The sequence below is a fragment of the Pterocles gutturalis genome, unplaced genomic scaffold, assembly GCF_000699245.1.
Source record: "Pterocles gutturalis isolate BGI_N339 unplaced genomic scaffold, ASM69924v1 scaffold5908, whole genome shotgun sequence".
Lineage (NCBI taxonomy): Eukaryota > Metazoa > Chordata > Aves > Pterocliformes > Pteroclidae > Pterocles > Pterocles gutturalis.
In genome coordinates, this window is record NW_010125455.1 from 28,235 (window position 1) to 42,272 (window position 14,038).

At 45.5% G+C, this 14,038-nt stretch overlaps 1 protein-coding gene across 1 annotated transcript; it reads left to right on the top strand.

Annotated features, from left to right (window-relative positions):
* The first annotated feature begins 9 nt into the window (after window positions 1-9).
* LOC104465503 (group 10 secretory phospholipase A2-like) lies at window positions 10-12,520 on the top strand. The gene is made up of 4 exons (XM_010078569.1): window positions 10-55; window positions 3,198-3,363; window positions 9,044-9,150; window positions 12,283-12,520. The coding sequence occupies exons 1-4, from the start codon at window positions 13-15 to the stop codon at window positions 12,444-12,446; spliced, it is 480 nt and encodes a 159-aa protein (XP_010076871.1). The 5' UTR covers window positions 10-12; the 3' UTR covers window positions 12,447-12,520.
* Window positions 12,521-14,038: the final 1,518 nt, after the last annotated feature.

Sequence of the window (14,038 nt, forward strand, 5' to 3'; positions counted from 1 at the left end):
AGCGATCTGCCCATGGGCTCCCGCCTGCTGCTGATGCTGATGCTGCTTCAGGCAGGTGAGTACCAGCTCTCAGTCCCTCTCCCTCTCCATGCCTCCCCCCATCCTGGGACAATCTCTCCCCTTGTTGTCAGCTTTGCCCGCATCACAGCAGGCACCTCAGTGTGGTTTGGCCAAGTGAGAAAAAAAAGTGTCACTTGCCTCTTTTCAGCTTTATAGCAAGGAGCTGTGTAAGTGAGCTGCCTGGCCGCTTTGCTTCCCTGGTGGTTTCTGTAGCTGCGGCTGTATGAATATGGGTCATTTTCTTTTTGGATAGCTTTTTGCTACGAAGCTGTTGGCGTCTGTGTTTCTTCATAGAAATACCCTCTTTTTATACCAGTGACCATGGAGAAAACAGTTTTCAATTCGTCTGAATTTAAAATAATTTTTTAAAAAGCCTGTTTAAAAAAGCCATAAATGCCTGCTAACATAAAGCCCCAACATAAAAAAGCCATAAATGCCTGCTAACATAAAGCCCCAACACACAGAGGCAACACGACACTAAAGTGGCAGATCTGAGGTTATATCTGCAGTACAGTTTTAAAATAAAACCCAAAACCTTGCCTTAATCTATAGCAAAGGCTGCCTGTTTAAGCAGGAAATAGAAAGTGTAAGTTGTCAGATCCACCACTGCTCACCTCCCTGCAGGTGTGTTCTCTGCTAAGGTGCCCCGTTAGTAGTGTAACTAGTGACTGGACATGTTCCTAATGGGAGATGTGGCTAAATCCAGGCTGCTGTGGAGACTTGGACCTTTTCAAGTCTTTCTCAGCTGTGTTGGCTTGGCTGCCCAGCATAGAAAAAGCCATTTCAGTTCCTGGTCGAGTTACTAGCATTGCACCTGAATATTGAAACCTACTCTGCTGGAGCTGACCTCTCAGCTGCAGTGACCCACTGTTGGCTCAAAACCCAGCCGACTTTCAAAGAACAAAACAGGAAGATCAGAGGCTGCCTGGATGCCCGTGTTATTTCCAGCTCTCACAGAGCACAGCCCTAAGTTCCGTCTTTTAGACTCAATTTTCTTTGGGGCTTTCTCTCTGCTTTGATGAGCACCTCTGCACTGTAATTACAGTTCCTTGATCCTCAGAGATATCCTCAAAATAAGAATGGCCTTTCTTTTTCTGGGTGAGGTGCAGTTACCTTACACCAGCCTCAGCTGTTTTCAGCAGCCAACAGACCAAGTCCAGTGGTCAGGTTAGTGAAAGCGAAAAAAAAATGCAAACTGCTTGTCAGGAGGCTTGGATGCCTACAAAGAAGTTTTTGTCTTAATTGAAACCTTTGTGGGGTCTGCAAACTCAAGCATGTTGGAAAAGTATGATTTTTAACCCAAAATCCAGAGCAGCTCACTGCTTATGATCTCCCCTGGGGTGCCTGAGAGCAGAGCCCGCTTCTAACTCCGGAACCATCGCTGTTTAGACAAGGAAAATAGGTCGTCTCTTTAGTCTCAAATAACACTCACCTTATGTGTTTTTAGCATGAAACCTGAACACTCAAGTAGTGTTTAGGTGAGAGGCTTGGTTGCTTTTCCAGGAATGTGCATTTAATCCCCAAGGAATGCCCCGGGGAAACACAAGGAGGCTGTGCAAAACCCCATGCTGGGACTGCCCCAGATGCTGATCACCAGGGCAAAAAGGGTGGAGGGCAGTGCTCATTCCTTCTGGGTGCTCGGGCTGCAGAGAGGGGGCAAAGCCCTGCCTTGTCCTTCATGGGGACAGACCATCCTTGTCCTTGCGGGGTTTGGATCAGACTGGGAGAGTGAGCCAGCCCAGGAGGTAAGGGGAGAGGCCCAAGCAAAAGGGGATTAGAGGCTAGGTTTTAAAAGGAAAGCAACTGTTTTAATAATAGTAGTGAGTCCTTGGGTGGTTTAGGGGATTAATTAGTCCATGTTTGCACAGCACTTTGAAGAGGTCAAGCATGCCGCAATAGCAGGGGGCAGGTGGCGAAGCAACTTCAGTGGTGGGATCACAGCCCCCAGGCTTCACCTCCCTCTGTATCCAAGGCTGCGCAAAGTGTCCCCGTTTCAGCAGGCTTTTCTTTCCAGAGCGGCTGTTCACTGGTGGGACGAGTGGATGGTTTAGGCAGTTGGTCTGAGGGGTGTGATGCTTTGCCATGCACAACACAGCAGTGCAAAGTACACTTGGTCCTTCACAGTAAACCCAGGCAGTAAATACTCCTCTCTGTTGTTGTGATAAGCATCAACATTTGCAGCTGAGCATCACAGTGGTTTCCGTAACAGTTACTGCAAGGTAGAGTCTGTGGTTTCTAAAAAATTTGCAAATTAACATGTGAAATCACAACACTGTTTGAAAGACTTGTAACTCAAAAAGCTCCAGACCAGTTTGGGTGGCCATCAGCTGACACAGAGCTCCTTTTACTTTTTTCCCAAATTGATGCAGCCAACCTGATGTTATGACTTAAATGGAATGTAATAACGGAAGCGGATGTAAGTGTTGCCAGCAGTTTCAAAGGCTTAAAAGAAAGCTGATATACATACATCTTAGCTAACACAGGCACAAACAAAGCACAATTTACAGGTCGAGGACTAGCAGCTATCCCTTTATGCAAATGTACAGTACCGTCAGCTCTTTGCCATCTGGAGAATGGGTTAAAATATCCTAAACAAGAGGGGAAACTCAGATAATATAAGACCTCTTGGGCAACACAGAAACCTCTTTTTTTTTTCCATGGAGCCCATGTTAGGTCTGGCTGTCTGCTTGTTTTCTGCTGCTCCCTGTCCCCCTTGGGACCACAAAGTAGCTGGTAAACTTTCCCAGGTCTGGGAGCTCTGGGGTGCAGTGAAGCCCAGCTGGCTCTGCATGGTGCTGGCACAGGCCCTGCAAAACTTAACAGCTTGGGCTCTGTGATGTGCAAAACTGGGCACCCTGCTCTCAGATGCGATATAGCTGCAATCACGTACTAGCACACCAGAGCTAGTAAGTCTTCCTTGACTTGAACTCCCTGAGCATCCACCTCCTGGATAGCCCAGCCCTCAGGTAAGGCCCCTGCAGAGTCCCCTTTGCAGGGTGAATTTAAAGACTAATTAGATTGTCAAGGCTGCACCCTACCAACAAGTCAAGACCAAAAAAATCCCCCTTTAAGGACTTTAAGAAAATCAGCATTAGGTGTGTTTAATCCCTGTGTGTAGCCATGTCCTGTCTTTGCAGTTTGGAAAGGTACTTTGGAAAAACCCCATTCACTGCACACCCGAGGAATCATCGAATTGGCGGGAGCTATATCGTGCGGCACAGGACGGTCTCCTTTGGCATATGTTGGCTATGGATGCTACTGTGGACTGGGAGGACGAGGCTGGCCTAAAGATAAAACAGACTGGTAAGAAGAACCTTAACTGCATGTCCAGAGGCAGTGCAGATCTCCCCAGTCTTCCCTGTTCATACTCCTGTGACTCCATGGACTCATTACTGCCTTGTGGAAAGGGAACTAAATATATATGTTCAGCATTGGGGAATTGTGAGTGAGGACCCACGTATCCCTTGGTGTTTGAATGAAGAGTTAACCACCTTCTGGATGAGAGCAGAGCTCTTGGGACCTGGTACTCTGTGGGGTGGAGGTCAAAGGAGGTACCAGGGTATGATTTCATGAAATAGCTGCATGTTTATTCATAGAGAGCAAACCCTGCCTTAAAAAAAGGGGAGTGACCAAGGTGTTTGGAGGGTTATTTCACCCAGATCCTGAAAATGGCAGCGATGGGAGTATCACTGTTTATCATCTGGAAGAAATCCAGATCATTGCAAAGAGTAATCAAACCTGTTGCCTTCATTGCCTCTCAGTTCACACTGAATCAAGGAAGAACAACAACAGGGTAGAGGCGTGGTGTTATCTCCCCTCTTCTTTGTTGGTGGAGAAGATGCTGTGCTTGTTGTTCCTGAGGCTAAAAGCAATGAGTCTAGGAGGTGTTGCAAGCAAAGGTTTCTTTCTTGTACTTTGAGATTAGCATACATGTAAATCTTGAGCATGGTGGACTTTCGTGTACTCTGAGCCCGTTATTTGCAATCTTGTCTGGTTTTAAACCTCAAAGACAGAGCACACAAGTCTGTCTGTCTACCTGTAGTCAGCAACCCAACTGTTACCAATAAGCAAGCGCTGCATTTAGCAGAGGTGAAGGCAGTGTGCAGCTCACTGGGAAGGAAACCAAGCTTTCCAGAATACCCAGCTGTTGGAGACATTTCACATTGCTCCAAAGCCAAGCTCTGCTGAATTGGCAGGACAAAGGAAAAAAAGGAAGAAAAGATGCTGAGGTTGAAGGCAAACTCCTCTGTGGGCATAAAAGAGCAGGTGTGCCTTAAAACTTGTCTTCATTAATGCAGCAAGACATTTCCCTCCCAAAGCCCTGTCCCTGGTTTGTATCTATGAAACATTTCATCTACAGAACAGTCAATACGGGACTTACAAATAATGAGTAACTACCAACAAAGTGTCATAGCTTTCAGGTGTGGAGATTTCTTTTAATTTTCAGTAGTATCTCTTCACCTACTTATCATCATCTGCATCATCTACATCATCTATATCTGTAAACATGTTTAATAGCCCTTTATCAACTCTCATAATCAGGCTTTTAAAGTAAAACACGAATTCACTCATCTGGAGTACTTATTTTACCAAAGGGCTGAGGAGAGCCACTTAAAGGCTGTTTTACATAGAGGTCAAGTGACCCCCCCAAGTTTAGGCAACTCTGGGAGAAGCAACTGGTCAACGCTCCTGAAATGCAGACAGATTAAAATATGGCCACGTGTTTATCAGCTGGTGTTTCTGCTGCTGCTTGGATTCCATGGGATGTGGATTTTACCCTAATGACAAAAAATGAGATTCTGCAACTGTAAATACCTCAAAATACCAGATAGTTTGTAAAAAGGAGGCTTGATCTGTTACAGTGCAGTCATTATTATTCCTTAGCTGCAATGCTTGTCCGGGAAAAAAAAAAAAAAAAGAGAGAGACAGAGAGAGAAAGGTTTTAGTTAGGTGCTTAGCTGCAAAGAATCAGCAATGCCCCACTAGATTTAGCTCTAAACATTTCCATTTTATGTTTTCTAGAGGAATCATCTGATATCTGTTACTGAGAACTACTGGAAAAATTAGTGTGGCTGAGTACCCCATGCCCGTCAAAGTGACCACATTATTTTCCGTATTTGCCATTCTAAAACAGAAAGAAGCAGAGTGGCAAAACTACCGGCCTTGAGTGACAGTGTTTGAGATGATTCACTCCCTTGACACTTCTAGGTTTGTTACTGAGACCCTTACAAAAGGAGTAATTTTCTTGTGAGTAATTCAGTCAATCTGTCTAGACAGGGCTAGAGTGCTTCTAAGAATCTCTCCTTTATGGGGGAAAAAAAAGGGGCCATAGTGCGGTTAATCCTTTTATAAGGATTATAAGATTATTCTACGCACTGACTTTGATGTGATGTTGTCAGTAATTATCTTTTCCCTTTTGTTCCACTCTCACAGTCCCATCACATCAAGACATAATGGCATCTCTTCCGCATAAAGTCAACAGATTTGTTTCTCCTTCCCCTCTGTTCCCCCAGCTTGCTGCAACACCCATTTTGTAAAGCAGAACCTTAAGGTGTTCAACATCGCCCTGAAAACACCAAATGTTGTGAAAGGCAGGGTGGCATATATGGCTCATCTCAGTCCTGGCAAACCTGTAGGGAAGGGTAAGGTTTCCCCTCAATTGCTGAGTTAAAAGGAGGACACACAGTGGTGGCTGTGCTGTTAATGTGACAAACACAACATGACAAATTCTTACCTTAATGGCATTTGCTCAACAGCGGGGGGTCTGGCCAACTGATCCCTGCAGGCCAGCCAGAGCTGTCTGTAGCCATTAGGGCTGTCTCATAGCCCGGATGTGATGAATAGGTTGATTACTAACTAGAAGACATGGTTGTATTTGTTTTCCATACCCGTTGACCGGTGCTCTGCCATAGTGCTGTCTGACTCTGTTTGCATTGGTCTAGCAGACCATTTGCAGGTTATTAAAAGCTTAACACCACGCTCTGACCCAGGTGCAGGAAAGGGCATTTCCAGACTGGACAGGACCAGCAAAGGTGGCAAAGGACAACAATAGGTTTCCTTACTCTTCATTCCCTGGCTGTTCTTTCAGAGCATCTGAAAGAGATGTTTGTAAAATATGAGCCAAAGTCTTCTTGCTTTGTGTTGGTGTAAGCTACTTGTCACCCCTGTGCTGTTATGGGTATCATCAGGAGGTGATGGCGTAAGCAGAAGCAGAATTGTGCCCCAGATCCTGTGGTCCTGCAGAATTTATGCAATCTCCCTGATTTTGTCAAGCCAGCTAAGGAGCAGCAGGTTCTCACAGCTGGCTAGCACACCTCAATATTGCTCTTTTGGTTGTCCTTGCCTGATTCATAGACCATCTTTTGCCTCCTCCAAGATCTTTCCTCACTTTTCTCCTACCTATTTTTTTTTTTTTTTTATTCCCTCTGTCTCTCCATGAAGAGCAATTTCATTGCCTTGGCACACAGTTTCCTAACTCCTTGCTTTGCCTGTCTACCTTTGTGTTGTTCCTCCTCCCCACAGTCCTCTATCACGGACACCAACTTTCCTGATTTGACTACAGATTCACTCCCCAGACTTCACAAAACCTACGATTTCTACAGCTGGCACTCTGCCTCAGCTCAGCCTGATTCCCAGCTCTCAACCTTGGCCTCTTGTGCTCTGTGTCCCACATAGGAGACACCCATGATGGGCCTGCTCTGCCTTCTGCCTCTTTGAGGATGGATGAGGCTGTGCTGCAGCTTCAGGTACATTAGCAAGGGTGTCCTGGGCTACAGCAGCTCCTCCAGGTGACACGTGCCCCAGTTGTATGTAGCTCAGTGCCATAGTCCATCCCAGACATATCATATGGCACATTGCATAGGAGCTCATTTATTGAAGAAATGTGAGACTTTCACGCTTTCCACAAGGCTGTGAATTCTTCTCTCCTTTGGCCTTTCACTTCCCACTTCTTCAGGACAAGCCCAGGAGTGAAATGTTACTGGACCAACAAAGATCTGATCCATAGGCTGATACTGCTGTCATGTCCAACAGAACCGGTTGCATGAGCTGAATGGGGTCTTGTCTTCACAATTAGAGCAGTTGCTGTAACTCCTTATGGGAAAACTTCTAGATACATATAAGCGATAGGGCTTAGCCCCATTCTGAAGTCCTCTGAGGAGCTGGCACAGAGGGAGATACTAGTCTGCTACTGCTAACTTACATTTCTAGGTTTCACAATGCAGTGAGTAGTCTGGTCGTAATCATCACACAGGTTTCATCTTTGCAAGATGAGAAAAAAAGGGCATTTAGTTTGCAGACTCATCTGTGGGATGAAATTGCTACTTTAAGTAATAAATTGGGAGCTCAGTCAGTGGGGAAAGCACACTGGACTAAATTCAGCCTATGTGTAATTACAGGGGTTACTTGAAGGCTGGATTTGATCTGACTGTTCTGATTCTGTTGTCTCTTTCACGTGATTCACCTCATCTACTTCCAGTCATTTTATTAGAATTTGCATGAGTGGTGGATCTTCTTCTCCGCACTTCAAAAATTGTTGGGGTTTTTTCCTAGGCTTTGTCACCTCACACAGCCCACCAGCCCTCACATCATAAACCAATTTCTAAAAGGGCAAAATCCTCCTGCAGCAGAGGGTGATGAAGTTCATGATGTTTGGGAGCTCTCAGGTAAGGTACCAGGAGCTCCCAACAGGTTTCTGGAGAAGCCCCACTTCCTGCACAAAGGACTTTTATCCTTCTTGCAGGGTTCTTCCACTTTTCCAGAGGGATATAATGGTGGATCCCAGAGTGCATCACAGACTTTTATTGACTTCAGGCCTTGAAGATAATGATCAAGGTCTTCAACTGGATTTAGGCAGCCAGCACAGCCATGCTCACTTTCGGGCAGGTCATCCACGCCTTGAAGACTTTCACACCTAGGACTCAAGAGCTTCTCTAAAAGCTATCTGCTCTTTTACTCCTAAGATCAGCCTGCCTCAATGCTTCCCAATTAGTAGAGTGGTTTCACTGTAGAGTCCCAGTGATCTTGCAGGGACAGCTTCTGGAAAGGCAAGGGCTCACTCCTCTATGCCTTCAGCCTCTGACCTTGCATCCTTACTCAAACAGCCTTCGTTATCTGGCGGAGAACATCTTTAAGTGCTGAATCTTTTCTTGGTTGTTGGTATGTTGAGTCACTAAACTACCAGAATAAAATTCAACTGGGGTGAAGTTTTCTATAAATTCTGAAGAAATTGATAGTGGGAATTATCTCACTGATTAGTCTGTAGGACAGACACCATGAGCTGAGCTAGTCACCCTCAGCCCCCTCTATGGTCAGTGAAAAGCAATTGCACTTCCAAATGCCATGTTTTTCCCCTATGTTAGATCTCTGCAGCATGATGATATGAACTGTGTCCCAGGCATGCATAAAGGCACTATAAATCAATGCCTTAGATGGAGGTGTTTACATTTAGGGATCTGAAGTTAACTGGTATGAATACCACCACTGAGGCTGATGAGTTTGTAGCCAGCTCTCAGAAACTGCATGGGGCAAAGAGCACATGACAGGTCCAAGTCCACTGAAGAGATTACGCTACTTGGTAACACCAAGGAAGGCAAAAAACATCCTGACTCCAAATTCTGAGATGGGTCTAAGCCTAAAGCCAGTGGGCCATGGTCACGTACCTCATAGTAATGCTTCAGCTCCATTTCAGTGAGTGGGTTTACCATGTGTTGACCACATCTGCCTTTCTGAGGGCAAAAGCTCCAAAGAAGAAGGACGATGGTCATGGGAGCGAATATGGCATTAATGAGCTCCTGAGCCATGTGAGCTTTCAAAGATATGCCAGGATGCTTGGTTCATCAACAGATGGTTTACTGACAGGCTGGGGCATACATTGCTGTTTTAAGTGGTGTGTGAGTGGAGCACTCCTGGAGTACATGCAAACAACCCAGAGCAAAACATGCAAGATGCCTGAGCCCAAACTCTACCTTTTATTCTCTTCCAGGTGCTGCCACAGGCATGACTGCTGCTATGACAAGGCAGAGAAGGAAGGCTGCAGCCCCAAGATGCAGCGGTACCAGTGGGCATGTGAGCAGAACATCGTGCGGTGCGGTAAGGAAATGGTCTCTTGTGTTGGGTTTGTTTTGCTCCCTCCTCTGCAGGCACCTGGGCTGACCTATGAGCTTTGTGGGCCTCAGAAGCAGGTCTGCGTACGCTGCAATGGTTTTGAATTTGGGCAATGCCTGTTCTCCTTGGAGCTCTCTTCCCATCCCTTGCCTGGATTACCAGGCTTGCCAAGAGTCCCCAGCGGGAGCTGGAAGGAAGGCTGGAGCCCCAGCACCACCCGTCCCAGGTAACCTGAGTCCTCCCCAGGCTGAAGAGTGGGAGTGGGTGCCACAGAGCCAACAAGCCATCTCCGTTTGGCAAGGATGCAGATGCCTCTCTGGAGGCTGTCTCCTCGCCTGCATTAAGCACACCTGCTCCTTACCAACACTTTCGCAAAGCTGTGCAATGGTCTGCCTGTGACCACCTCTGCAGGGGTTGTCTTCCTGTGGCTCTTTTGGCTCTCCCTCCAGAAGGACTGTTCACTGTTTTACGTACCATTATGTGCTGCTAGAAAAGAGCCATGCCGTAACACACGTCTGTAAGAAAGGTTAAATAGGGTGCCAGCCTGCATCTTTGCCTCATGTGGGACTCCAGTCTAAAGCCCGAGGGCTCCAGCTGGGATTTTGAAACTTGTAGATTCAAATGCTGTTGAGTGCTGCAGGCATACAGCAAGTGTAGGCTGTGCTCAGCTCTGCAGCTGGTACCCAGTCATGAAGGTCTTGAATTGCACAGTCACAGCCCATCAGTGGCTCGCACCAGTTTGTTTTGACATACACCAGATGACTTGCATCTTGGAATGTGTCACTTCTATTTCTATGTCTCAAAAAGAGTCCCTGATGGTAAAATCCATTGTAGAACACTTTGAAAATTTGAAAAGAAACATGTGAGAGGAAAACTTGTCCCCATACCATCAAAGCCGCTTGCTTGAACATTAAAAGACTATTTCTAACTTGTCAGAAGACCATATTCTGTTGATGCAATCCTCAGCCTCTCCAACAGCTGAAAATGTGCCAGCAGATACAGGATGTGGCACAACACATCTGCAGTTGCTCTTTTTGAAGTGTCAGAACACCCTATTAAATACAAAATGCTGGCTAAGGAGCGTAATGCTTTGATGTATAACTGCTCTCATTCAAAATATTTCTGTAGCTGGCTGAAATTTTCCACTAGCTATTTTCATGTGAAAAAAAGATCCTGCTTCTTTTTCCTGTGAAGGAAGAATCGTAGCTGTGGATGTGAGACGTATCTTTGAGTCCATGAGACGTGCAGTATGTGTCCCATCAGAGTGCACTGGGCTGCAGTTTTTCCAACCTTGCTAACAAGCATTAGTTAAACAAATGCCATTAATTCCTTAACTGATGTCCAGGCAAGGCCTGAGATGCATCCATCAACTGTTCTCTGCAAGCTCTCAGCAGGCTTCGCTTCCCCTGACATCTCCTGTGAGGAGGAACAATAGAAATGTGTTCTGAAGGCAAGTTTCCTACCCCAGGCTACAGCACAGCAGGTTTTAGCAAGGTGTGAAGGTATAATGTCTGATCCCATTCAAACAAAATGGATGAAGAATTAAATTTCCAGGCCTGCTTGCTGGGCCTAGGGTAATGTCCAGAAACATTAGGAGCAGAACTGCTTGCACTGTCCTTTCTGTGCAAGAGGAAATAAGTGCCTGTTGCCTGGCACTGAATCATAAGCACAGATTTTTTTTCAGGGAAATGAAATAGAAACTCATTTTACCTGGGACTTCTCCTCCCTACCTTTCACTACTGTTACACAGTTTTGTTTGTGGAATAAAAAAAATGGGCAAAATAGTATTTTTCAGTTCAGATATTCCATCATATGCAGGCCAACTCCATTAAATAAATATCTGGAATACAGAAAAGGCTGTAAGGTGTGCGGGCTGTCAAAAAACCAATTCTGCTCTAACAGAAATTACTGCCAATCCAGACTCTTGTACTCCCATTAGATGGACAGTGGTGGGCATGGCATAGGAAGAACTCAAGAAGCAGAGGGACACAGAGAAAATCAGGCAGGAGTGGCAGCTAAGAAAAACGGACTTAGCACTGAGATGCTTGAAACACTTTTTACTGTAAACAAGTGATTGTTTTCAGAAAAGCTTAAGAAATACGGGCTCTTCTTATTAATCAGATACAGGGTTGATCTAGCAGAGTCCAGTGAAATCTGGAAGGATTCTTATGCTCATTGCCACTGGTTTTGTAGCAAAGCTCACGTGCACTGGCATAAAGTTACACTTTAAACATTGCCTAGTGCTGGGTTTGGCGGGTGTTAGTTCATCTATAGTAGCAGCCTCAAATAAACAAGGCACTGTGCTTTGAAATAATAATAGCCCAAGGCTGCATTATAGCTACTTATGGGTGGGATGGGTTCATTAACCCCAAATCAGTCATGTGCAATGCAGGTAGCTCAACTAGTTGCTTTGATTTTCCTTATGGTCCTTCCCTAGTCATGTAGTCATGTAATTCCATTCTAAATAGTTCCATATGTATGATTTTGATCCACTTCGTTAGCTGCTGACTCAAAAATCAGGTACCTGACCCTGCTGTGGAGTTCCTTGGGTCCTCTGCTGGGATCAGAGCGATGTAAAATGGAGCACAAGTGAAGGATGCCCAGTGGGTGCTTCTATGTCCTTGGGTTTCTGAATGTCCCTCTGGGAGACTCTTCCTTTCAAAGCAGCATTTTTTCTTTTGAAATTGGTCTGATTTGCAGAGGGAGGAGTTAGAAGGGAAATTGACTGAGGGAAAACAGATTATTTTTAGCTCAGGCTAAGAGAAAATACTTTTATTTTTTAGCTTTGGCCACTGAAATAAACCCCCATTGTTCGCACAGTTCTAGAAGCAGGGAGTGCTCTGCACTGGGCAGGTTTTTATAAGCATTGCTAATTTATATTTAGCTGCTACTTTCTGGTGCTCTGGGTCACAATTAAGGTCAGACCTGTTAACAGAGACTGGACAGGAGAGGGTCAGATCCACACAAAACACAACATGTTGGTCCTTCTCTCTTCCTGCTCCCACAGCCTCTATTCCCCAAGAACTGCTTTGTCAGGGAATTGTTCCACTTCAAACTTTTTTCTTGCCTTTGTCCAATACAGAATCTCTCATCCTCTGCTCACATTTTCTTTTGCAGATAACCTGACAGACCGATGTGAAAAAATGGTGTGCCTGTGCGACCAAGAAGCAGCCAAGTGTTGGGGAGCAGCCCCATACAACCCACAATTCATCCTCTGGCCAGATTTTTTATGTGGACAGACTCATCCCACCTGCCATTTCAGATATGGGGGGGCAGAGTAGTCTTTTTGGGACCTTTCTTCTAACCCTTTGAATTTGAAGGTGCTGGAATAAAATTTTACCTCTTTTACCAGAGCTAACAATGGTGTGAGAGAATTTCTACTAGGACCAGGTTTACGGGGAGGAGAGACAGGATAATATACATGCCGAAGTAAGGACCAGATCCTTCTCTGATCGCAGCCTTTGCAGAGACTGAGGGTTCAGTATGCTAGTGAGAACACATTACCCGTCACCAGATGGCTTTTTTGTCCTTTCGCATTGCCTGACCTTCAGCTCCCACATACTTACACATGATCTGGAAAACTTGTAGGGACTTCTGCTGGACCGTTTTTTTTTTTAAAAAAAAAAAAAAACAACCCATCTCTGTGAAAAGATACACATGGCCGTTGAATATCCGAGGCATACCAGTCTGGAAGCTGAGTGACCCACTTTATTTTCCTGGACCCGCAGGAAGAGTGGGGACATCAAAGAGCGAGGGTGCCTCCTTATTTCTCATTTGTGCTGGGAGGTGTTCTGCTTCCTACCAAAAGGAAAAGCAGAGTCTGGGCCAAGGGAGGATTCCATCCTTTCTTGCGGAGGGGTGTGTGCGTGTGGGTGTGTTTCTTAGCTTCTATAGCCAGCTGTCTTATCCCTCATGTTCCTGCCTCACAGCACAGGGGACACTTCTGAGGCACATTCAAAGCAAGCAGAGTTACACCAGGCTATTACCGATGCAAAGCCAGCAAGTGTTTCCAACTTTTACTAGTTGGCACACCCATACATTGCAAAAGAACATACTGCTTACTGGCTGGGCTGATACGCTGCTCTCCTCTACAAGTATTGGCATATCCCTGGTCACTGACCACCTAGGAATCAGTTATTCTCATGTCAGGAAATGGGGCTGTGGATAACATCAGTCACATAAGCAAATCTTCCATCTCTCCTTTTTTTAAGGGTATTGAAGGCTTATATTGAAACATTACATTTCCTTTTGGCAAGAATAAAACAAAATCCCATTCTTTAAGCCAGGGGTGGTTATGTTTAAGTGGACCTTCTTTGCCTCTTTGTTACAAGCCTGTACGCTGGAGCAAGGCAACAGGACCAGAGCCTCTACACCGAGAGGCACAGACAGACAGGAGCCACACTTGCACCCCCAGAAGCAACACATTAAATTTCTTCAGGTAGATCTTAGTAGCTGGGGAGCTGGGGAGCTTCTGTCTCTTCTAAAGCACAGCTGAAAAACCTCAAGAACCTCAAGAACCATGTTAAAAATAAGCAGTAATGGCAGGGAAAGACCCAAAGTACCTCGTAAGAGTCTAGAGCGAGAGATGTGGCCAAGCAAAGTGGGGTTTTGGCAGGTGATAATACAAATTCCTTTACAAAAGGCTGTTTTGCTCTTCACTGCAGGAAGATGCTGAATATGCTACCGCGGCTGACAAAGCTGCAGGAAAAAGAAACAGACTAGCAACAACAACAACAACAACAAAAAGCCACAGACAAAATGTACTGAGGCAAAATATTTTATTCCGTCTAGAGCTCCGTCTTTGGCTTATGAAGCATCGCAAGTTGTTCCATGTGCAGCCTTTGCATCTTCCAGCAACTCCTGCAATGCTGTA